A 26032-nucleotide genomic window follows, 5' to 3' on the forward strand; every position below is an offset into this window, starting at 1 on the left:
GATGTTAGATTAGATTACAGTATTTGCTGGCTATGTTTACCACTAGCAATACTAGCATGTTATCTACCATAGCTGACCATATAATTCACCAACTCTTGCTTTGATGTGATCTCTTATTGTTTGGACAGGGTGATAATCCTGAGATCGCATAACAGCCCTCATAAAAATGAATTAATTTAGAAATTGAAGCTCTCAGTGTGATGCAAAAGCCGTTTATCCCACTCTTATTACGGACCTATCCTAGTTTTGTGGCACAAACTCTAATTTTCAAATACTTACTTTCATATTTCTTGAGTAGCTGTGATTAATACGTACGGTTAGACTGAAATGAACTAAAAAAGTCATGCTTCACATAATTTCTACCGTTTGTTTTTTATTTGATTAGCGGAGCAGAGGAACTTCCGCCGCGCCGTTTATTTATCTTATTTCATTCTTCGAGGTAAATATGAGTGTGACCTTGAAAAGGAAAAAGAAAATGAAGAAGATATGGTGTTCAATTTCTAGATTCCGTAATAGCACGCTAAACTAAAATCAAAGCACCACCGATGTGTAACATAAACAAGCGCAGAGACTTTAAACAAATCTCGATCCTCAACGCACTCTCTCCAATACCCACCTTTTCATCCAAAAAAGGTAAGAACTATACTGGTTATTTGGCATGAAAACAACTTGTATTTCCTCAGCCTCAAAAACATTTATCCGGGATTCAAGATTATTTATACTAGAATTTTACGATTTACATTATGAACGAGTACACATATCGAGGGCTAAGAAAGAAAACCGCCCAACTGACAATTTTGGCGAAAATTAGTTTACGACTTCACCGCATCTGCTTCCGTATTAAATACGCAAAATGATGTTTTTAGTTTTTTTCAAATTTTGCATGACGCCGTTTCTCGGAAGGAGGAACGCAACTCCATTCTAAGGCTGCAAAATTGACTCAAACAATACTTCATTTTGTAACAAAAATGTACCAGCAATTTTTGTCCAAAATTTGTCTGATTTTCATATGAGATGAGATGAGATGAAAAATCAGTTAAATAATGTTAGGAACGCCCAAGATTCTCCTGGTAAAACTGCAATTGGCGAAAGGAAATTTAACAATAATTCCTTTAAATGGAGTTACGTTCTTTTGTGAAGGAGACGACGATGAGAGCGCTGTAATGTATAAACAAAATGCTAATCCAACGAAAAAATTACAAAAATGGCGAAGTTTCCTCTTTGTCCTGCAAAATCGTCAGTTTTGCAGATAGGCGGTATTTTTCCTTAGCCATCGTTATGTAAAATTATATTATCCCCTTCCTCTTTATAATTTTTCAGAGCCATCATGATGTCATAGAAGGTATACCTGGTAAATGGACCACATTTTTCAATAAGGAACTATTATTTCTGGCTCATTTTTAAGAAACAACGTCTGCGACATTAGTTTCATTTGCGGATAGGTTTTTTTTTACAGATGAGCCACGAATAGTTCATCCATATTGCAAAGTGTCATGGCCGGATTTATCTACTTGCCGCTCATGGGCCGCCTGTATTTTGCCGCCCTCCTCTCATTCATTTTGAAACATCAATAAAAACCATCAAGTGAACGTGCCGGAGAAAGAAGGGTGCATAAGACGCGTTCACTCGTGTTAGACACATTTTTTTCGTAAGCCTTGTCAACACTACTAGCAAAAGTTCACGGAACTTCGCGCGGAAGCTCAGCTCCGTAAACCTATCTCTGTGGGGACAAGGCCTTTCATTTGTAAGAAATGAACTACAAATTAAGAAAGAACAAATAGTCCGAGAGCCCGATGACATTTTGTGACAAACTCCTGACACAAGTTTTGACCACTTAAATCGATAGCCTCACATGCACTGGCACTGAAAATGATGATTCGCCACGTTGTAGTGCGTGACAACGCGTGGCAGACAACCATTTTCCGTGTCGGTTCAGATTTGAGTATGGTCAAAATTGCGTCCCAACTTTGTCACAAAATATCGTCGGGCTCTTGAACTAAAAGATTAATGTGGTTTAATAATATTTTAACTTCCGCCGGCGTGCCGCGCTGACTACACTGTATTTGGCGCAATGCGTGGAGTATTCATGTAGTCTTGTAGGCACTGTGCGTTTCACGCCGCGCCGACCGCTGTTGACCGCACTGTGTTTGACGCAATGCGTGAAGTATTCATGCAGTCTCGTAGGCGCTAATATGTGTTTCATGCCGATCGCCGCGTCGAGGGCTTCTCCTTTTAATCTCAAGTCCTCGTCATCATTTCTCCTTGTGCAGCGCCGCTCCAGGCCAAATTATACGTGTTTGGTTTCTCTCTTAACTCAACTAATGCGCGAAAAAAACTGGTGCGCGGTCTTTTGTACCACCGCAATACGACAAAATTAGAAATTAGTGAATTCTCAGGAAATGAGAGATTTTGTCACCTTTTTTTGTTTGTAATTTTTTTCTGAATCCGATTTTTTTGTACCTGCATTTAAAAAAATTGCAAAATTTGCCGCCCCCCAATTTTGCCGCCATGGGCCGCGGCCCATGTGGCCACCCCCTTAATCCGGCCCTGCAAAGTGTAGTCCCTCTGTTGAATCTCGGCTTGCGCGGTTTCAAATTTCCGTCAACTCATTTGCGAGGAACTCAAACAAGCATTATCATCTCATAAAATTTGCGATTTCTCCTTGGCGGTAAAAGATATTCTTTTAAAACTTCATGAAAAATATATCTGGTTTTCTTATGGATGTAAGGTTACGAAGATAGCTCGCAATCAAGAGGCTGGGTCATTTAGTTTTAACATGCATATTTCGTCATCTCGTTTTAACAGTTTTGGTTTTACGGTTTGCCTTACTCTCTAGAGATCATTTGAATGACCATAGACCTTTGAAAGAAATCTGTAGTAATATCCCCCAAAGCAGACGAAAGATTACTCTAAAATAATCTCGAATAGATTTTTCCTGGCATAAATGGTGGGTCGCACTGGCAACAAGGGTGCGTCGAGATTAATTTATTAAAAAAACGAATTCGTCAGTATTCAACAAAGCAGATTTATTGTAAGTTTTGGACAAATTGAAAAACTTTCAACATTTTTTGGTTTAAAGCCAAAAAAATTAAAGAATTATAATAAGGAAATACTCGCTGATATTTATTATGTCGTATTACAATAATATTTTACAGAGCTTGATTTCAAAGGAAGGAAGAGAACGAAGCGATTTTAATTATTACTTACATCACGTTTTGCATAAGGGAAGCCAACCTGAGACGCGTCATTTCGACGCAACAGAGCTTTGAAAAAGTTACAGATTTTCGAAGCTCCTTGCTGAGTAGGCAAATTTTACTGCAGGGACTGTTAGAAAATTGCCTACGGAGCAAGGGGCTTCATAACTCTAAAGGATGAATCCGTCGCGATAGTTTCGGGATTTTCAAAGTCCCTTGCTCCATAGGCAATTTTCTAACAGTCCCTGCAGTAAAAATTGCCTATTCAGCAAGGAGCTTCGAAAATCTGAAACTTTTTCAAAGTTCTGTTGCGTCGAAATGACGCGTCTCTGGAAAATTTCGTGCAGTAGTATCAGGACCTGATTTTTCGCGCTCTTTCACGTGGTGTAATCCGTTTTTCCAAATATCATCGACCAAAAAAGTTATCGCAATTTTAAAATTTGAATTGAGAATTGAAGGGAAAAGAACCAAAAAGAATTGGTTTTAGTTCAGATAATCGCGGGAATTAATAGACGGGATAAATCACGGGAATTATTAAATCATAGCATGATAGAAAAAACTGCCAAAAAATAGAGAGAAATGTGCACTATGCTTTACCAATTTCCTCGCTAATCCCAGTGACAAGATTTTCCCGCAAGAATACCTTTAGGATAGAATAGTAGACAAGGTATGAATTGAAGCATTCTGCTGCATGTTTTTTCATCAAAATTGTGTAGAACACAATTCATGCAATGGAAATTACTGAACCAACTTTCGACTAATATACCAAGTATCGTAATGTAAGTGGTCGAGCTGGCGCCGCTTATAAGCATTTTCCAGGTCCCGAATTCCGAGGCTCCTGTGTGACGCCGGGTCACTTTTTCGATACATAATCGATTGTTAGCGATACATGGGTACCCGGCCATCCAATGTAAACAAAGAAGATAGGAATCACCACGTATTCCACACCGTCATTTTGGATCGAACATGTATCGAAAAAGTGACCCGAACTCGGCGCACACCGGGCTCGGAACTCGTCGAGCAGAACATGGCGCCAGCTCTCCCATTTACATTACGACTCTATGTGCTCTATGTTGCTAAGTTACTGGTAAATGCGAAAACTAATTCATAATTTAGTCTATATGTTCGTAAAATATTGTTCGAATGACAGTTGATGTCACCTCTAGTCTTGTTCATACCTCCATGACCTCGGGCGATGGTGCAAAATTATCTCTGATTGGATTGTTTAGAGATCTAGATGATGATCCACTCTTTGGTGCGTAACTGTACAGAGGCCACCCTGTGCGAAAAAAATTTACGGCGAATAGCGTCAGGTTATACTTCTCGGCAAACTTACGAGCGGAGAACTTGTACCTCTTCTTCATGCTAAACCTGCAAACATCAATTGAAGCATGTTCCAAAAATGAGGGATACAATACTGTTCACAGAGAGACTATTGCACGGATCTGAATTAAACTATAGTTAAAAATGGAAAATGAAAAATGCGGAAAAACTGCCTCGAAAAAAAGGAAGTCTTAATTATTCACCTGTTAAAGTTAGCATGTTTGAAAATCTCCTCACTCACATCTGATTTATACTCGGTAAAATATTTGTATAAAATTGTAATCTAATATATAATCAAGCAATATTTTGATTTAGTCTTTATTTTGTAATGAGGAATCATTATCCTTGGCTCACCCATAGCAATACCCACCCTCATAGGGGAGCACTTTATGGAGGGGGGGGGGTGTCATTTATAAGAATAGCTTTTACGTTGCTCCTGAAAGGATACAGAGAGTCCAATTTCAAGGTCGTTAAAATTTCAACATTTTTCAGTTTTATCTATTTGTCAACGCCATAAAAAACACTTAATGCCGAACAACTTATAATAATTAACCTATCGAATTACTGCTCAGAGGATTGTTACGCAAGTTGGCGCATTGAACACCCATAAAATAACGATCTAAACGGAATATATGAAAATGTTAAGTACCTATGCAGCCCGAAAAATGCAGTTTTGAAAAAAAGATAGTTGCAATTTTAAAATGCAATGTTCGGGGCTCAAAATTTTCGAATCAAAATGCATCTTGAAGTCCTGTTATGAAACAACAGTGACCAAAGTCTCAATCACTTTATTGTATATTCCTTGAAATTTGGAGTGTTCTTTGCCTAGAACTTAAATCTCACTTTTTCGATTTAACGTGATGAAGATAGATATCTTGAAAATCATCCGTACACTCAATATGATAGCTGATCGCAGTTAAAGCTCGAAATTCAAAGCAAATTGCACATAAACTCATTAAGATTACAGCTTGAATTCAAGAATGAAATGTATTAGTCTTCAGAAAATACTATAGAATATCTAGCATGTTTTTCTTATTTTGTGATGTCATATGTAGAGACGACAAGCCATAAGTTCAAAAACTCGCAATAAAAGTAAAGAAATTGAGAAATTGCAAATATATACCTATCTAGTAAAGATAATCTTGGCTCTGTGAAATTTATGCGTGAATTTTGAGAATAGACAAGAAATGTAGTCCTATGTGAAGTCCTAAAAAGTAAAATGATAGCTCATTAATTTTTTGGTTATGTCAATGAAAGGTTCATCCAAAATTGTTGTTCATGGTAAAGATGCATTGAATTTTGGACACTAGTCCCACAATATTTAGGTCGTACTTTGAAACCAAAACCCTGTGTCTTTAGCGTAAAATTTATCAAAGAGCTAAACTTGAATTCAGTCTAGTATAGAATAATTGATTTTTCAAAAAAAAAAAAAAAAAAAAATCTGGCAATTGTAAAGAATAAAGTACTTTAATCCATGTAATTTTCCTAAATTTGAGTGTCATTAATTCATTGTATTAGCTTAGCGTGTTACTGAGAGTGCGATGAAAAAGATTAAACATTCATCTTATGGATTGGTCATGAATAAATAAGTTTCTTTCTACAATGAAAAAGAAAAACCATTTAACAACTATCACCACTTGTAACTTTTCCCCTCGGAACTAAATATAACACCACAATTAATCTTTCATAGTGTGGAAAGCTATATCGTTTCCAACCTGAGTTTTTCGGCGAAATAGGGCCTATGTAATCTGTGATCGTTTCGCCATGATGGGGATCATTGCGTGGTATGTTTCCAACAATCCAATGCTGCCTTTGTGCCGCAGACGGATTTTTCCGAACTGGGACATCAGGATCTGGTAACAAAGAATTAGGATGTGAATTAGAAAATACATGATTTGCTTCTACGAATTTTAACACAACAATCTAAGCAACTGGCGGCACCAGCTGGTAGGCACCATAAGGCTCAAACTATTCGTTGAAACATTATTTTTAAAATAAAGCTATCGAAAAATAAAACAATTTTGGAAAATCTTGCTCACTTTTAGGGCAAGCTCAGAATAGAATAAAATCGCTCAAATTTATCCATTCTTTAAAATTGTATAAATACAATAGAACGGAAAGTAATTCGAAAATTATAATCACAATTTTTTTGACTGCGTCATACCGCACGCCCCTCACTAACTGGTGGTGCCAAAATGAGTTCCCTCTAACTGTTATCTGCAGAGTCGAAATCCCTTCCTCTAACCTAATACGAGAGAAGAAATTAATGACTTGAATTAGGAGGCGTTTTGAGATCGGACACAAAATAAATGTAATAGACAGTTGTATAAGGCATGGTAATTGAAATGTGTCACTGATGGAGGAAGTACCTAAGTGAGATTCATATGATTTTGATGAAGGTGCTTTTAAAGTTGACAAACGCTTTGACCAATGCATTTGAAGCTCAAACTTTGAGGCAGGAAAAGAGTTCTGGTATTCATTTTTACAAATTGCATCCAATATAAATGAATCATGCAGAGATGTGACTAATTGCTCAATTTATTTAATAATATCTTCTCTCTTATTTTTAGTACAGGTATACCCCTTCAATTTTCAGTTAGAATTAAAATACTATATGAGACATAAATAAATATCCTTCATACTCAAGACATATAATGAGCATGTTAAAATTATACTAATCACGAAAATTTGAAAGGAAAATTATATGCAAGCTCAGGAAAAAAGCAAGAGTGTACAGAATTTAGTTATTTTATATACAGTTGGCTATACTTCGACATTAGATTTTACCAAAACTGACAAGTATAGAGACAACGATTCTCGCTCATTAAATACTATCTCGTTGCAAATTGTAGGCTTTTTACACAAGTAAGGCGATATAAGACACAGAAATAGCTTACCAATCATCAATAGCGTATAGAAAGTTCCAGCCTCCACGGGCCATTCGACCCATGGGACATGCTGCATGCCACCAGGGTCTACTTTGAAACCCATTCGAAGGCGGTCATTCCTCTTATATGAGATCTGAGACATAAATATGATTTAATCATTAAATGAATAGTGGTACATGCTGTCCTATAGTATTGTTTTAAAACAAATGTCGTTCAAGTCCTCCATTTTAACAGAAAATTCGACCTCAAACGAAAATGCATTATATTTGATGTGAAAATTATTATAAAGGTTCACACGAAGATTTTAAAGCTACTCGGGTGAATTGGAAAACATGATGAAGATAGATAATCTCCACATTTTTTTTTTTTTTTTTTTTAATTTTCACTATTCAACAGGATTGTTTTCTCTGGGAGTAGCTGCACCTTTGGAAGCTGATACTGATAATCACAAAACAACCAGGAAAAGAAGCTTAGTACTCCCAGAAGTCTCGATTTACTGCTCGTAAACTCAGTTTCCTTACTTCAGAAAAATTTGACTCCTTCTTTAAGACCTCTATATCTGATGAAACTTTAGAAGGGGTTTTCATAATTCTCATTTACCGATACTAGACATAAAAAATTAATTTGGAGATACGCAATATTTTTTCATTTCAAATACTCCAATCTTCATGGCATCCAATTCTGGCTCGTTAATGCCTATCGATACTATCCCCTTGTATCAATTTTTCCCTCTCAAAAATCTCCTTTTCATCCTTGGAATGAATCGTTTCATCTCCTAACCCTCGTCTTCCCGACCAGGGCCTGAGAGGCCCTGGGCTTGTTTGTTTTTTGTGGCATTTCTTCTCAAAGCTATCTATAATTTTGTGCTTTTGTGACATCTCTACAAAAACCTTCAAAAACAATATTTTAGTGAAATTATAAAAAAAAAAAAAAAAATTCTAGGCACAGTAATTTTTTTTTCACCTCTACCCCGTGACTTCCCAACCAGGGCCTCCCAGGCCCTGCTGTCAATTCAGAGGGAATTTTTGTTTTATTTCGCCATGATAGTTGGCACTAGTGTTTGTTATTGTTTTGTTTTGAGGTTATGTGATTATCGCCGATGTTCAAGATAAATTGATAAGAAACAAGACCATTTTTTTTTCAAGTAAGTAATGTTTTTTGTTATTTTATCATTCAAAATGTAGGAGTATTTATCATGTGGGATGCATTCATCAAATAGTTTGCATTTACTTTTCATCATATAAACTTGCCAGTTCTACATTGAACTCAGCTATTTATTCATTTTATGACACTCTTTTATGACTTTCTATTAACACAACCATAGTAGGTACGGTGAAACAAAACAGGAGAGAAGTGCCGCCCATTATGAAACCAAGTCGGGACCGCGCAAAGCATTCGTCAATTTTTGGGTTCCATAATAATATAACAATGACTAGCTATGTGCCAAAAAAAAATAGAAGTGTAGTTCTCCTTAGTACAGTTCACAACGACACAGCCATTGTAGAAACGCTAAAAAATAAACCTGAAATTGTGGTTTATTATAACAAAACAAAAGGGGGTGTGGACACTGTTGACAAACTGGTGCGGACTTACACTGCTAAACGCCAGACCAGAAGGTGGCCCTTTGCTTTTTTTTATAATATCTTGGATGTTGCAGGAGTGAATGCATTCAGAATTTTTGAGATGCAACATCCAGAATTAAACTGGCATAAAGTAAAAAAGTGTCGTAAAATTTTTCTGAGGGGCTTAGTTGAACAGCTCATAACGCCGCAAATGATTACACGTAATGAAAGTACCTTACTGAGAAAAGAGACGAGGCTGGCTTTGGAGTTAAGTGGTATTAAGCGTCGCTTGCCTGATCAACTTTCAGATGACGAAGAGCCCCAACCAAAAAAAAGAAAAAGGTGCTCACTGTGTCCTTATGGAAAACACAGAAAATCTAAAGTGTGCTGTTACAAGTGCAAGTCAACTGTGTGTGGAGAGCATAGTAGTATTATTTGTGAAACCTGCCAATCTAATGAGTAGACTGATTTTATTTTTACTTAGTCAATACTTTTCCTGCCTTAGTCATGTTAAGTTAGTTACCTTGTGCTAGTTTCTTCGCATTCGTTACCAGTACTTTAGTTACTTTACGTTTGTTTTTGCGCTAAGTTTGTGTTTCTTTTTTTGAAAATTTATCTAACGTAATGTGTTCTTGGTTTTTGTAAATAGCTATTATGTTAGGTATTTCATGATTTCAAAGGTTCTAACAGGCAGTAAAATTTTAACTGTAGGCACTTATCTCCCTCTTTCAAAAATGTAGAGGTATTCCTCAGATATTGTATTTTTTTGTGACTGAATTTTCAAATGTTTCCAATCAGTTTAGAATTTTTCTTTCCTTACATATTTTCTTATTTTCTACTTTATGACTGATGAAATAAGACTGAATAAAAATATGATTCAAAAAAAATATTTTATTCTTTTACATTGTCCTATTTGTCTCTCAAACCTAAATAAAATAAAGAAAAAAGAGAAAAAAAAAGAAGCCTCAGTTGTTAGAAAGTGTCCCACGCAGAGAAAATGTTTCCAAAATATGATAAAAACTAAAAAAAAACAAAAAAAAATTGAAAAAAATGCAAAACATAATGAACAAACCAAGCAGGCTATTTGATATTAGCAAATTTTTTACTTTAGTTTTGTAAAAATGAATAACTCACATGGTATTTTCTGTGAATTATGCGATTTTTTATAAAATTATTTTTGGAAGTTTTGCCATTTTTTTTTCTTTTTCTCATTGTTTTGATGGAAAAGAGAGAGGGTTGGAGTGATGGATGGAATACTGAAGAGTTGAGAGTACTGCATTCAAAATCAAAAATCAAAATTAAAATTATAACCACAACCTAATCAGTAAAACCATGATGTTAAGAGTTGACGCGCCGTAAGCGGTTGAGTACATTCTTATAACTTTTCCCCTCCCCCTCCCTCTTTCACTTCACCAAAACATTTTATGACACATAGTTATGAAAGATACTGTATATAAAGGCTAAAATAATAATAATTCATGGAAAATTAAATCAAAACAAGAAAAATGAATAATATACTTGTATGAAAATCAGGAACTTGGAATTTTCAGAGCTTGAGCGGGGGGGGGGGGGGAGGTGAGGAGGTTATGCAAGAAATTATTTTTTAGTGAAAACAAAAAGTAGAAAAGGGATATAACGTGTAAACTAGAGAAAAAGCGACAAAAAATAAGTGCCTCCCAGAGGCACGAGGCCGACGGCCTCAGAGGGCCTCCGAGGCCCTGGTCGGGCATTAGCGTAGAAAAAAATGGTCGGGAAGACGAGGGCTAATAATTCAAGATTTTTGGAGATAATACGTTTTCAAACTAAACGGTCCAATTGAACGTCCAGTTTTTTATTTTTTTATAATTTTTTTTTAATGATAGATGAAATGATCAAAAAATTTCCCATTGATGAAAGTTCTTTGTTTTTACCGAAGTGATTCAAAAAAATTATTTCTATCATACTTACATTTATAACAAATTTAGGCGCTACATCTATGATGTCAGGTATAATACCATGATAGCGAAGTGTGTGATCGATATTGTTCGTTGCAGATGTAACCATCTTGAAGAGGCACACAATGATTGAGATGACGAATGAAAAGTAACACCTCAGACAGTTCCCTGTGAATTTAAATCTAATACGAATCATAGTTAAGTCTCTCCTTCTCAAATACTCTCTGGTCTCGAATATATACAAGTAAAACTGAAAAAATAATAAAATTTGAATAAGTTAGATGAAGTTATATTTTAAAATTCCCTAATGAATACTTAAAAGCTTTTCAAAAACTTTTCCTTCTTTTTACTCAAAATTATCAATGCTGAAGAAGCATAATTGGTGTTTAAATGAGCGTGCGCGTGCTATGCCAACTCACGTTGTCTGGCAAGCCTATAGTATTTTAAAACTTAACCTATCAGATGACGAGAGATTGAGAATTTTTCATATTCTTTCATCTCTACTCGTACCCTCTTTTCATGAACTAAATACTTCTCACTCGATAGAAATTTGTAATGGATCACTATAAAGAACATAAAAAATGCGGAATTTGGTCTAGATCACAAGTCTTTGTCCATCATCCTTTCACTATGGTGGCCAGTATTAAATTCTGCAAATTTCAACTTCATCGGGCCAGCCCCCAGTAGGTTGGGTGACGATAGTTATTGAACTCTGGTTCTCGCTGAAAAGTTTCACGTTTTATTCTCTATCCAACTTAATCATCCAATCGCGATTTTTGAAAAAAGAAAATGTCCAACTCGGGACCAGACCCTCTAGGTTAAATTTTAATTCATGACATCCCGTTTAAAAGATCGCAATTATTAGAAACAGAATACACAGTTACACTCATTAGTGAAAATCAGAGGTCACTAATTATTAGTCCAAATGGTAGGCATGAAAAAGTTGAACTTTGAAGAACTTTGATCGGCCGCCATTTTAAGTGGTGATGGATTAACTTGTTATCGAGACGAGAATTCAACATTTCTTATTTTCGTTTCAATTCTGTACCGAAAGGCGGGAAGGACGTTGCCATTTGACCTAAAAATTGGGATCCAGGACACCCCAGAGGTTGGTCTCCTTATTAATTTGAGGTGTCTCAAAATAAGTAGCTTCCTTCAAACTATATGGACTCAACCAAAATTTCATTTCTCCATTCCAACTTTTTCAAAAGTTACGGAGTCCTTCAGGACTTTTTGATGGCCCTTTGCCGTGTAGGATGAGCACGTTCTTTTACATGAAAGATACAGAAAATCAGTAAGCAACACATTTGATGAACTTTAAAAAAAGACCCTCCTCAAGAATCGAGGTTATGCATGTTCATTTAAGTACAGATTTTCGTTGTTATCTCATGTAGATGATTTCCAAGGAAAAAGAGATGGGCTCACTTACTTTAGAATCCACTCCTGTAAAATAAAGTGGTAAATGTAGGAGTGTAAATTATAACTACTATTTTTTACAGTTTTTTAACCACAATTTTTTTTTTTAAAAAATTCAGATCTTCGCACAATCTGTTCCTAAAACTCAATTATTCCAAACATTTTAGAATGAAACGACACATATTATGACAACGTTTGAAGTAATGCCCATATGATGCAGAAATGACTAAAAAAAAATTGTGAGCAATGTTGGTTGATTCTTTTCAGTTCGAGAAGTTATTCTTTTGCTTTTCGGGGCTGTTCCTAATTTTCATGTGTGATTCAGACTTTAAGCGTCAGTTACATCATTCTATTGATAGTCTGATAAAACAACAAAGTAGTTTATAAGCTCAACTAATTTGTTTCAAGTTCCTTTCACATAGCGTGAATATGGTTTCATCTCTCCATAAGTTTTTCAAGGAAGTCTGGCTGCAATTGAGGTACGAAGTTTTCAGTACTCAACTCATATTGACCACATTTTACTCTCAACCCATCGAGTACTAGGTAGAAGGCTACAGCGATTTAACGATGCATAATAATTCATCCACAGGATGGCGGGAGAGTGCCTTTTATTTTGGAGACTACCTCATAACACTATGTGGGATGATTTTTATGATAAATTGTGGAAAAGGTAACCAATTTTCAATAATATTTTGTTAATCGATTATATTATGTTTTATGGAAATTCAATCGTCAAAATTATTGAGTTTTTCGTAATCTGGATATTTTTTTACCACCTCTTATTTTTGATTAGGTGAATTTATCAAAATGGCCCACCTCGATTCTATTATTCTCGGTATCTATTCTTGGTTGTCAAGCTCATAATCACCAATGGCATTGAAGTGTGGCAGTTGAAGAAGCGGACCCAAGAAATGCTCAAGGCGACAGGGATGGATTTCTGGCAAAGATCGGCTAGTATCTCGAGGAGAGAACACGTCAGGAATGAACGTGCACGAGAGATAAATGGCGTTGAGGGGACTATTATGCACGATATCATGACCAAGCAATTGGTATGGTATGGGTATGGACAGAGAATGGCTGATACCAGGTTGCCGAAGAAGGTGATGGAGTGGGTCCCGCCAGGTAGGCGACGGAGAGGGCGTCCAGCCAAACGGTGGGCAGAGGGCATCTGTGAAGAGATGAAGAGATGCCAGCTCCCGGAGGATCTCTACCATGACAGATTCCAGTGGCGGGTAGGCGTCGCAGAGCGCCCTAGCGCACCTCAAAAAAGGCTTATACATACATACATACATACAAAAATACATAGTTAATCAACATTTCCGCGGAGAAGGGTGAGGGGTTCTTTTGAAACTGGACTCTGCGGCACCGTACATACAACTATGGTCATCAAATTCGAAACCAATTGCCTAATGTCGTGTAATGTTCTGGTGCTGGGCCAGTGTACGTAGGTGTACCGTGGTGGTACCGAATATGGGTATGATGAATGAACGAAAAGACAACTACAGGTATCGTGGGTACAAACTATGTATAAGTCGATAGGCGTACAGTGAGGTGACAACAAATCTAACTGCTATGTGACTATGTCAGGAGGTCGCGATCCCGGCGCGGCGTGGTGGCCCTAGCGATGCCAAAATCAGAGTGTGGGTCTACTGTCTCCTGGTTGCTGTTCAAGGGGATGATCATCATGAAGGGAAAGCCGGGAAAGAAACAGGTAGGGAATCATCCGTGCCAGGCGGTACCGGGCTAACGGGAGTTCCGAGGTCGCGGAATCGCGGACAAGGGAGGTGCCTGGCGCGGGGTTGAGAGGATGAAAAGGAGAGACAGGCGCCAGGCTGGTATAGATAGATATAGGCATGTTGGGGCACACAACACTCCTCCCTCCATGTGAGAAAAAAAAAAAATTAAAATTTTGAAGAAATTTTAATTTTTTTTTTTTTTTTTTTAAAGGAAATTGGATAATTGAAAAATGAAGAGGTAGTATAGAATACATGAATGATGGAGGTAATTTAGAGAAGATTAAAGAATATAGAATGTAGATAAAGACGTAAGGAGATAGTCTGGAGAAAACAGAAGAAATGTAATGTATGTTGAATTGAAATGAAGACGAATTAATGTGAGTGAGAAACGCAGGTTGAAGATCGCTGATTACTTTTTCGAATGTAATTGGGGTTTTCATTTTTATGTTCGTTCGTAGCTGGGTGATGATTATTTACGTTGAAATTTGCCGAGTGAAATTTAGGGAATGAGTGCAATTTTGTGAGCAGTTTAAAGGGTAGGTTGGAGAGCATGTTTAAAAGTTTCTTAAAAACACTGTTGTCAGAGATTTTAACAGAATCTTGGAGAAAATGAAGGATCAGAAGTAAGTGCAGTAGCGTGGTGATGAAAACGGACTCGCTTAGAAAAAGAGCTGAGAAAATGAATATGGCTGGATCTAATTTAATTTTGACGTTAGAACATGAATTACACTTTGATTTATCGAGAGAACGTTCGCTTGTGGTTTTATTGGATTTAAGATTGTTAGGAGAGGAAACTATGGGCGTTTTAGTTAACACTTCATCTTTAATTTTACCAGTGTGTTGCGGTTTTGGGAGCGACTTTTTTGTCGATTTTTGTGATGGATGTGAATTAGGCGATTTAACTTTTGAAGTCCTTCCTCGGTTTTCAGAGCGATTATTTTTAGCCTCGGAACTAACATAATTTTTGGAGTTAGACTGTATTTTGTTTTGAAATTGTTTGGATTGATGATTGGGGACAGAATTGCTCTGAAAATTTTTGATTAAATTGTATGGTTGAAAATACAAATTTGGACTGGAGTTCTTGTTACTTTTATCTTTAAAGCGTTGATTTTCAGATTTTTGAAGGTTATTCGGATGGTGATTAAATCGAATGTTGATATCAGATTTTGGGATAAAATTACAATAAGGAAAATATAACGAGCTTGAGTTTTGCTGATTATCAAATGTTGAAGGGGAGCGATAACTTGGGTGCTGTTGAATATCATGATGTATGCGACTTGAACGCGAGTTAGTATTTTTGCTTTTTGAAGGTTTTGTCTTTAAATCTGGGAAAAATGTAGTTATTAAATTTCGATTTTCAAGAACGTATGTTTTAGAGTCTGAAGTAACAGGATGAACGTTAGAAGAGTTGAAAGTGTCACTACTTGATGAATAGCTAATAGAAGATTTTGAAGCAGAAGAAGAAATTTCAGAGTACACAGGTTTGAGAAAATTTTGATTTTCATGAACATAATTTGAGCTAGAATCTAAATGTAATGACCTTGAGTTGTTCATAGAAGATTTAAGATCAAGATTTAACAATGACTTGGTGAGTTCAAAGGTAGAATCTGTAGGTCTAAGGTTAAAGTTGGGACACATGGAAGTAGTGCTTGAATCGATCGAAGGATCAGGCGAAGAAGTAGTATTTTCAGATAAGTTCAGAGTATTGGAAAGATTATCAATACTATGCTTATCGATACTATGATTATCTATGCCATGCCTAGTAGTACTAAATGTACGTTTGCAAGAATCCTCGGACAATGAAGTTTGATGCAACGTTTGCTTAAAACTAAGAGTTTTGATTTGATTAGAATTATTTTGATTTCGATTTTCCTTAAGATTAACATTAAAATTATTAGAAGGGAGTTTTTGACCTTCTTTAGATGTGGGATCCGATTCAGGAGGATCTGAAGTAAAACTAGACTTAACATTACAGTCAGAATTTGAATGCGATTCGGAGTACGGCCTAATATCATGAGGATTTGTAGGAGAGTTTGACTTAAAACTAGAGTAAGAATTTGAATGAAGCAAATCAGAATTCGGCTCGATATGATGAGGATTTGAAGGAGATGTTGACTTAAAACTAGAGTAAGAATGTGAATGCGAATGAGCATTTGGCTTGAAATCATTAGGATTTGAAGCAGATTTTGACTTAAGACTAGAGTTAGAATTTGAATGCGAATCAGAATTCGAAGAAATATCATGAGGATTTGAAGGCGAATTTGACTTAAAACTAGATTGAGAATTTGAGTGCGAGTTCAAAGGCCTCAAATTATTAGAATTTAAAATATTTTTTGACTTAAGACTAGGTTCAATATCTGTATCAGAATTTGATCCAAAGTTTGAAGGAGAATTTGAATTAATACTATCAAAATTCGTATGAGAATTTGAATCAGGGTTTGAATAGCGACTTGACTTAAAACTAGAATGAAAATTTGAATTTGAGGAAGTGATCGACTTAAAAGTAGTTTAAAATTTGAATCAGATTGAATAACGACTGACTTAAACTGAATGAAAATTTGAATTGAGGAAGTGATCGACTTAAAAGTAGTTTTAAAATTTGAATCAGGATTTAATCGATGGTCTGGAGTTTCGAAAGAAAAAGAATCAGGATTTGATGTAAAATTTGATTCAGGAACAAAAATAGAAGTACAGTTGGAAATGGAATTTGAAAGTTGATCGAGATTTGAATCATATTTGTAGCTTGATAAAAATCCTACATTCCTATTTGGATATGCGAATTTTGAGTTAGAAATTGAAGATGTTTTCTTTTGCTTCTGCTTGTTCAGAGTCTCCATAAAAGTTTCTAAATTTTCAAATGAGTCTTCTGGAATTTTATTTTTAATAACTGGAGGTAACCTTTCACTTATGACTAGAAAGAAGCATACTGCAGCTTGCTCGGAAAGGGCGTTTTTGACGAAATTAAATACACAAATTAAGAAATCATATTCGTTTTCAGTAAGTTTTGAAATTCTGGGAGAAACCATTTCTATTAATCTTAGACAATATTGAGGTTCATCCGTGGAGAATGCACAAGGAGGTTTAGCATCAGAGATAGTGTCTACATTCAGACTTACCCAAATTTTACAATTTAAATGATTATGTTCTGTAGTTTGACACTGCGGACAGTACTTACCAAAATTTTCCCGTAACTTAGACTTTAAATCACTCTGAAAGTTGTAAATTAAAGCATGCTTGAGAGTTTCCCAAGAATTGATGGAATTTGCGTTTAATTTATGGCTAAGATTTGAAGCTAATTTTGGAATTAAAATTTGAGAGACTACTTGCTCTCGAAGCAAAGGCTTGGTAAAATAAATGATAGTTTCACATGATTCAACGAATTCGCCATAATTGTGTCTGTCACCACCGGAAAACGAGGGAAGAAAAACACTTAGAAAATGCGATGGGTTTTCTAAATTACACATGTTGCACAAAATTTCGATGAGCTTTGAAACGTTGAACTTTGGGCGGTGTGGTCTTGGCCGTAGTGTATCCAGAAAATGTTTAGTTTCGATAAACTTCGCGACGATGCAGTCCTGATGGAAGTATGTCCAGAAAATAGGCGAAGTGCTCGGATGTCCGTCTTCTCATCCTCTTTTCGACTGCCAGACGACTGCCAGAATGGTTGGGAGAGTTCTTTTCAAGGGAGTAGTTCTTTTACCGACTGCGCCACTGTAATGTTCTGGTGCTGGGCCAGTGTACGTAGGTGTACCGTGGTGGTACCGAATATGGGTATGATGAATGAACGAAAAGACAACTACAGGTATCGTGGGTACAAACTATGTATAAGTCGATAGGCGTACAGTGAGGTGACAACAAATCTAACTGCTATGTGACTATGTCAGGAGGTCGCGATCCCGGCGCGGCGTGGTGGCCCTAGCGATGCCAAAATCAGAGTGTGGGTCTACTCTCCTGGTTGCTGTTCAAGGGGATGCTCATCATGAAGGGAAAGCCGGGAAAGAAACAGGTAGGGAATCATCCGTGCCAGGCGGTACCGGGCTAACGGGAGTTCCGAGGTCGCGGAATCGCGGACAAGGGAGGTGCCTGGCGCGGGGTTGAGAGGATGAAAAGGAGAGACAGGCGCCAGGCTGGTATAGATAGATATAGGCATGTTGGGGCACACAACAGTCGCATGAACGGACATGCCTTGAAAACCCATACTATATCGATTCACACTTTTTTTTAAGAGACCGACGATTTCTTTGAGTGAAATTTAAGGTATTTAAAATGTTCTAAACCGGATCTAATCACTCCAATAGGTGAGCGTATCCCTGTTAAGGTAATATTAAGTGATACTCAATTTATCAAGGAAATGTCTACCTCCATGAGTAATGTCTTTGATGGTTGTAGATTCGGTTTCAAGCGCCGTTTACATCTCCATGGGTGATGGTGCGAAATGTTCCCGAAACGGATGGTATTTAGGTGCAGTCGGTCTCCGAGTACCTTGGTACAAAGGCCATCCCGTCATGAAAAAATTTACAGCAAAGAGAGTTAGGTTATATTTCTCGGCAAACTTGCGAGCCGAGAACTTATACCTCTGCTTGAACGATCTGCGAAAATAAGGAAAACATTATTCATTATAGGTAAAGGTATACTTACACGCGGCTAAACTTACAGGATATTTCAGGGCGGCAATTGATTGAGCAGTCGCAAAATTTGACGTAAATATGCTGGGTCGTATCACTAGAAAAATGGGGATTTTCATCCAACAGTTTTACGTAATATCAGTTAAGTACCTATATAATATCTTCCTGCACGAAATTTAATTAAGTGTCTAATTTTTCCGGCACTGATTTAAATTTTCCTATGAATCTAGGTCTAGCATGCAATGCAGTGGTTTAAACTAAAAAAATTATGTTTCCTTTTCTTCTATTTTCTTAAGATATACAGTTCTAAAATGCCCGTTTTACATAATATATGTATTTTCAAAGATAGCCGAGTATAATTATTGCAAAAAAATGTTTAGAGTATTTCGCACAACGTAAAACACACGGCAATGGTTTTTTTTCGGGAACAGAGGTATCTTAGGATCTTCACTGTGTTATGGTCAATTTATAAGCGGGCATTTTCCAACATTGCAATGTCTACATGATGCTAGTAGTTTCGACATGTCTTACACAGGACTAGGATTGTATTTGTGATATTAGGTTTTATACAAGTTGTGGTTTGTATGAAAGGCTATGTTAAAAATTGACAAGACAAAACTAGTTTAGTATTTACCTGTCTCGTGCTGAGGGATATCGTGGTTCGTCAAATTGTACATGAGAATTTTGTGAGTAGACCAAAAATGTAGTTCTATGCAGACCTGAAAAGCAAAACTATACATTTCAATGATTCGGTAGTAAAGAATTGGATACACTACTGCACGAAAAAATATGGGTAAATCGTGAGAAATCCTAAACCAATGATTAAGTCCTGTTAAATTAAATTGAGTTTTGAGAATCCTTTAACTTGTTGTAGGTTACCTTGAGTTCGATATAGGGAATGTGAAAATCTAAGAAAGAGATACTGAAAGGGAAGCATTTAGCCGAACAAAAAAAGCTTCCTTAGGATGTAACTTACATGCATATCGAACGTGGTTACTGTAATATGCCTCATTGTCGCAAAAAAATGTGTATTGATGCTCAGAACTGTTTTCATGCTCCGAGAAGTTTAATGAGGCAAATGACAAGAAAATCACTTGATCATAATTGCGACTCGCAGCAAATTCTTAAGGTGCAGTGTTAACCTTCAAAACGTGTTTCGGTTTTAAAAGAAAATTGAGAGCGCAAGTGAATTTGATAAAATTTATTACTCCTGCGAATTGATTAAGTTGTTTTTCCATTTTTTTGCAGATTTATTGGCTTACTAGTGGCCCTTGCGTGCTTCGAACGTGGCAATTTATGCTGACTAAACGATAAGAACAATCTTCAGAACATCCCAGCAAAGCTAAAATTTTCCGACGCAGTGCACACCAAATTATTCCACCACCGAAAAAAATCCTGCACCACCATTAGCTCGTGTCAAAACTATTTTTTTCGCCAGATTTTACCGAAGAATGAATGTCCTCAATTCGTTATTCCAAAAATTAAAAAATAGGGAAGAACTTAAAGTCACTAAAATTTAGCACCATTCTACTCCGTAAATTTCAAAATTTGACCTCAGTATCAATTACTTCAATCACTTATCAAATATTCTCAAATTTTGATATTAGTATAGTTGTAAACACCAAAAGAATTTCCATGAGATTATAGTGAAATTACATAGACTAGTAATTCTACTGATTCCACTGGTCAACACAGGCAAATCTGCGTGCATTGTAATAACTGATTTCGGGTAGATTTTTAGCGCTGATTCCAAAGGTGACCTCCGTTTTCTGGGTCAGGTCAATTTTTCCTGGAAGAATCCGAATTTTCTTTAAAAATTGAGATTTTTTTAGAGAAAAATTCGTTTTCCACAAAGTCTGTGCATGGCATGAATGCATGATAGAGAAAAACTACGGTGATTCCTGGATTCAGCGGCCTGGAGCCAGGTATTGCATGCTTATGCAAGTTTCCTCTCTATCCCTAACATCGAGATTTTGCCGACAAGTGCTCCTCTCCGCCCTTATAACAGCAGTTATATACTGTGTATATGATTGAGTGTACTCCTTATCTCTCCTTTGTTTCTAAAGTTTCCTTCAAGTATAGCTGCATCATCATCGTTTCTAATCGCGCCGAACATGGTGCGGCTGCCGGTAGGCGCAATCCGCATATGAGCGCCTACAAGTTTGCATGAATACTTCACGTATTGCGCTAAACTCACAATCAGTGCGGCTGCGGTCGCGGCTTGGCGAGAAGAGCCTATTAGCGCCTACGAGATTGTAAGAATACTTCACGCATTGCGCCAAACACAGTGTCGTCGCTGGTTGGCGCGGCATGGGAGGCATATGGGCAATTTGACGAAAAATACCCAATTTTACCTCCAAAAAACTGAAATTCACAATGATTATTCGGTTTGTTTTCCTAGTCAAGTATAGTAGCAGGCTTAAAAATGTAATACGGGTACCGTTCTTTATCAGGCACTCCTCCATTCTTTTTACACGCAAAATATCCTATGCGGTGTGACGGCCGTAACTGTGACGGTCGTGACAGATTTAAAAAAGAAAACGGCAAGTATACTCAACAGCAATAAAGCACAATCCAAAGGTCGATAAAGTCATCAATAAAGTGGGCAGACAGATTTCTCAGAATATCATACGGTTCAAAAATAAAAAAGCGTGACGGTCTTGACACACAAAAAGGTTCTTCAGTCCAAAATATTCTAAATTCCCGCGCTGAATGCGGCATAATCATTTTTTAAAAAATTCCAAAATCAATCGAATTATACCTAGTTTAATAAAAGAGAAGATATGAGTTATTGCCTACCAGAATGTTTAGCCGAAAATGGACCAATGTAGCCGGTCATTTCCTGACCGTGACGAAAATCACATCCTTTAATATTTCCCACGATGTAGTGCTGTCTTTCTGCCAGGGTCGGATTTTTACGAACAGGAACATCAGGATCTGAAAAGTGAGAAGAAATTTTCATCATATGAAGAATAAAGCATCTCTTGATTAGCTTTAACACGATTTAAGCCGGATTTTTTTTCGCCAAAAAAAGGACTTTTCCCCTACTTCTGGGTGAGAATACTTTATGTTAAAGAATAATGAACATACGAATTCCAAAAAAAAATGTTTTATACTCTTTGCTAATGGATTTTTATGGCAAAAAAGACAAAAATACTAACGTGACCAAGCAGGTGCGATTTGTTTCACTGCATACTTTTTCCACTTAATTTATGAAACTGCCCAGTTTCGTTATATTTATTTACCGGGAAATTTTAATTTCTTTTTCAACTATTTTTATTCCCTCTCAGTCAACCAACAGTTGCTGCTGGAATGCATTCAGGTATTTTAGCCATTTATGGCTGATGAAGTAATTAAGGTACTCATTTATGAAATAATCAAAATGTCCATAGTTATAGCTTCCGCTCCTCAGTAACTGTCCGTGTCAAGTGAGAAGTGCAAGAGTAAAAGTAAGAAACACAAAAATATCTTACCAATCATCAACAAAGTGTACAGTGTGCCAGGCCTTGCCGGCCACCTTAATTTCGGCACTCGTTGCATTTCTGCCGGGTCTATTTTTTCACCCATTCTGAGCGTTCTGTTGTGATGAGATACCTTTTAAACACAACAAAAATCGGTTTTTAACAGATAAAACTGGAATTCAAGCCCATTTTTGCCACAGTTTCTTTTGATTTATTCCGTGTTTTATGTTTTTATTTTTTATAATTTTCATACTGGGTTATTCAAAAGTCACGCACCATTGGCCATAACTTTAGTTCTAATTAAGATATCGACTTGCGGTTTAAGACGTTTTTCCTCATACCGAGGGGGAAACTTTTTTAGGTACATCAAGTTTTTGATCCCCTCGGGAGGAGGGAGGCGGGGGGCAGCTCAAAAATTTCAAAAGGTCACCCCCTTATGGCCAGGTGTGCGTGACTTTTGAATAACCCTGTAGGTGCAAAGGCACATCTTGGCTCAAAATGTGTTAATCAATTGTCATTCACTTGCAGTGGTGAGTATGAATCAGATATGCATGCGTAACAAGATCCGAAGCAACATTATTAGCAAAAACTTGTCCGCAAAAATGTGCTCACTTCAGCATTCATCAGTCATCACTTGTCCGAATTAAATTTATTTTATACTCAACAAATAGCTCATTAATAATCTATAAAAACTCGTGCCTCACCCATTTACACCGCATATTGATACATCGTGAGTGTGGGGTCTCTAAAATAGAATATTTCTATGTGGATAAGTTCAATCACATTATTATCGGTGGAATCCTAACGTTCTACGGATCTTGCTTTTGGTAAATTTTAGGATGTAAGTGTGAAAACACGATCCTGTAACTTGTGCTAAGATCCATAAGTACCCGGTAGGAATCTGTTTAACACTATTTCCGGAAGGAAAAAAAGTACTCGTAATCTTTCAAGGTTTGAGAGAGGGCCGCAGATAGTAAACCAGCATACTTCATTCGGGAAACCAATGAGTTAATTGAACAAACTTACGTCTATGGTAAAATCAGGTGCTGCGTCAATGACATCAGGAATGATGCCATATTTAAGTAACAATCGTTCAGCAAGGATAGATTTCGATACAACCACATTGAAAAGACATGAAATTAATGAGATGGCAAATAAACAAACCCGTCCCGCATGAAAGTCTGATGGTTTTAGCGCGGTTAAAGCCATAATAAAATTATTTTTCCCTACGTCTCTAAATTAAAACGTACATATAACCATAAATTGAATGAGAAAAATGAAAATTTATTTCTCGTGACCGAGGTTGGACGATTGTGAGACACGACATGCCATTAACTACGAGCAATCCAAACCATACAATATATATGCACTCAAAAATCAAAGGATTGAAGCTTTTTAGTGGAGAAGTTGTGTACTTCTTTTGAACAGAAACATTAGCTTCGTACTGGTCATTTACCCTTTTTTTAAGTCATGTACGTCTGTCTTGATAAGCTGATAAAAGAGAGTAGATTTTAGATTATAAAATCGAATCACCTTTTGTTAACTTACATTTCGTCAACAAAAGCAAAAATCCAGTTTTTAAAGACTTCACTCTACGTTGAAGCTTAAGTGAAACGAATATTGATAATTAGCAGTGATTTATGCAGTATAGCTATTTTTAATGCTCATGAATTCGGTTCTAAGATGTAACACTGTAACAGTGCAAATTTGGAAGCAGTGGAATATTTCTCCTAAAATTCGTAAACATTCCTTTTGGGCGCTTCTGCGTACCAGATGCGCCCTTTCCAGCCTTTGGACTCCCCCGATGTAACATGTACTATACTACATACCGTTTTGCCTTATGGGTAATGACGCCATTCTGGTACACCCGGGAAAATTTGATTTTCTTCTGCATCTGGTATTCGTAAAAGTTTTCGTGAAATGTTTTGCTTTTAAGCATAACAATCTCGCACGGACGTATTACCTGGTTAAACTATTTTAGGGCTTCGTTATGCTTAAATGCCTCATATTCGAGGTTGTAGTTTCAGATTGATTCGAAAAAATCACGAACAGTCACGTGATCTCTTCATTTTAGTGACGTATTACTGTGCTATTTTGTGATTGGTTCATTTTCTCGGCGCAGCATCGTCAAGCGTCAGCTGTTTGCGGCTCTGGGTTGAAGGTTTAAGGTTGCGCGTCTGACTCTAGGCCAATAGGTCCCGGGTTCGAATCCCGGTGGTGGCGACAAATTTTCATGGAACTGACGAGTGGATCTGCAGAAACAGATTCCACTCGGCCTTAATCCCTGAAAATTTGAAAGCCTGGAGCATGGATGTGCCTAAATCCCATGATGTCTGAGGACAATAAATACTGTCTATCGATGGCTGTAGGTTCCAACGGAATATAAGCCACTAAACCAGCAAAAAAAAAAAAAAAAAAGGTTTAAGGTTATGTCAGAGAGAATAGAAAGTTAGAGGCCCGACTCGATGCTAGGTAATTGAAACAGATGCGCTCGCAGCGCGCTCGCTGGCAACGTACGCAACTACTATTTTCTATTGTTTTCCAGAGACTAGCGGCGGGTATGTTGCTGCCGGACCACCTTCACGTAGGCAATTTGTTATACATCGTCCGTCCGCAATACTCTCGCTTGGCCGTATGAAAACGTTCCTCGCATGCGCAGTGTTAAAGAAGCGCCCTTCAACGCTTCGGCGTTGGAATTGCCTGGTTAAAATTCATAAAAACGCTGGTCGGTATGTAAAAATAATCAAAAGGATTCTCGGATATTGTATCCCTCATTTTTAATGTTTCAGGCCATTTTTTTCATTGTATGGAGGAGCGTACAGAGTGATTATTTTCTCGCTTTAAACATCTAAAAAACGCATCTCAAAATCTTCTCTCTTCAATCATTCATTCTTTCGTTGTGAGCAGTTTCAAGTGTCGTAATATGAGTGATAAGTTAAGTGCTCTAATATCTGATCGATGAAGCCCTAATGTCGGTAAAACTGAGAATGGAAAACAGTCCGTCCCTATTCATCCAAGCGTTCTTAACCTATTTATCTTGTGTACCCTTATGTATCTCACAAAGTTCCTCTGAGGAAGCTGCAGCTGAAGAAGCAGCTGAAAAATTGCTAAGAGACACATTTGAATCTGAGAATATGTTCCTGATATAATTCCTGAGCCGCCGCTCGAGCAACTGTAGGTGCGTTATTTTCTGTTGTTTGCTTGTTGCTCTGTTTAAATTGTTAAGCATGGTGATAAAGCTGTTTGTATGGTTTCTGTGTTAAAACTTCATTTACATATCGACGGTGAAAGTCGGCAATCACATAACTCGTTTGCGGTGTCTGAAAATCTCCGCCTCTATGTCATTTTTTTAAAGGAGAGCAAATTGACATTATTTCTTGAAGTTTTTGCAGAATTTTCTTCGCATCGAGAAGAAAAATCATGACAGTTTTAAAGAATTGCCGTTGAGTAGTTTTCCATTTAAAAAATAAAATATGACAGGAAGTCTGCGACGTCGCAAACCGAGTTATGTGATTGCCGACTTGCACCGTCGATATATACTACTGGCATATTAACTCTTAATTGCCCAATGTGGGTCTGATTGATTCGAGGCATCTTTTTTAACTCTTCCTCCAGAATTTGAGTGACGAACCTTTTTGGCACATAGAGCCAGTCATTGCGAGTTCACACCTCGCGCCATCGCGCCTTCAGTTTTACAGATGCAACACGGACATCCATCAAGCACATACAGTTGTATCTCTGCGCTGTCATTATCACCCACTTTGAGGTGCCTCTTATTATTGAAATTTAAGAAAAATTAAAATTAAGTTTGCTCAAGACATATGATGTATTCAAATTAATATTCATTGTTTTAAAAAAAAAGCAAATAGAAGTAAAAACACGTTTAGAAGTCT

The 26032-nt window shown here is 37.0% G+C and overlaps 2 protein-coding genes across 15 annotated transcripts in view; one reads left to right on the forward strand and one right to left on the reverse strand.

Moving 5' to 3' along the window:
• Window positions 1-50: 50 nt before the first annotated feature.
• The window catches only part of LOC109042870 (protein D3), a 31801-nt gene continuing 5819 nt past the window's right edge, over window positions 51-26032 (forward strand). Inside the window, exon 1 of one of the 8 annotated variants that reach the window (XM_072297814.1) lies at window positions 51-633. Coding sequence is in view for 3 of the 8 variants with exons in the window: in XM_072297812.1 (XP_072153913.1) it covers window positions 12885-12987 (103 nt within the window). In the remaining 5 variants the exon portion in view is untranslated. The other 7 variants (XM_072297815.1, XM_072297812.1, XM_072297816.1 and 4 more) reach the window with 7 other exon arrangements.
• Window positions 3006-23598, reverse strand: LOC109042862 (OV-16 antigen). 7 transcript variants are annotated; one of them, XM_072297797.1, is made up of 6 exons: window positions 18413-18552; window positions 10915-11151; window positions 7415-7538; window positions 6233-6370; window positions 5641-5724; window positions 3006-4565 (listed from the first exon to the last, which is right to left on the reverse strand). In XM_072297797.1, exons 1-5 carry the CDS (start codon window positions 18416-18418, stop codon window positions 5675-5677), a joined length of 555 nt encoding a protein of 184 aa, XP_072153898.1. In that variant the 5' UTR covers window positions 18419-18552; the 3' UTR covers window positions 3006-4565; window positions 5641-5674. The 7 variants fall into 7 exon arrangements, with proteins under 7 accessions (XP_072153898.1, XP_072153900.1, XP_072153899.1 ...); XM_072297799.1 differs by lacking the exon at window positions 18413-18552 and adding an exon at window positions 12331-12463; XM_072297796.1 differs by lacking the exons at window positions 3006-4565; window positions 5641-5724; window positions 6233-6370; window positions 10915-11151 and adding exons at window positions 19313-19397; window positions 21478-21615; window positions 22152-22272; window positions 23166-23593 and having other exon boundaries at window positions 18413-18642.

This window comes from Bemisia tabaci, chromosome 3 (genome assembly GCF_918797505.1).
Source record: "Bemisia tabaci chromosome 3, PGI_BMITA_v3".
In the NCBI taxonomy this organism is placed as follows: domain Eukaryota; kingdom Metazoa; phylum Arthropoda; class Insecta; order Hemiptera; family Aleyrodidae; genus Bemisia; species Bemisia tabaci.

What these genes read in the sequence shown, in the direction of transcription:
- LOC109042862 (XM_072297796.1), bottom strand. Translation starts at nt 23,348, where the DNA reads ATGGCTTTAACCGCGCTAAAACCATCAGACTTTCATGCGGGACGGGTT. An exon ending in CACCTGATTTTACCATAGAC is followed by an intron (nt 22,273 to 23,165) that starts GTAAGTTTGTTC and finishes TGTGTTTAAAAG; the next exon opens with GTATCTCATCACAACAGAAC. An exon ending in ATTTTCGGCTAAACATTCTG is followed by an intron (nt 19,398 to 21,477) that starts GTAGGCAATAAC and finishes TTTGCTTTTCAG; the next exon opens with GTCTGCATAGAACTACATTT.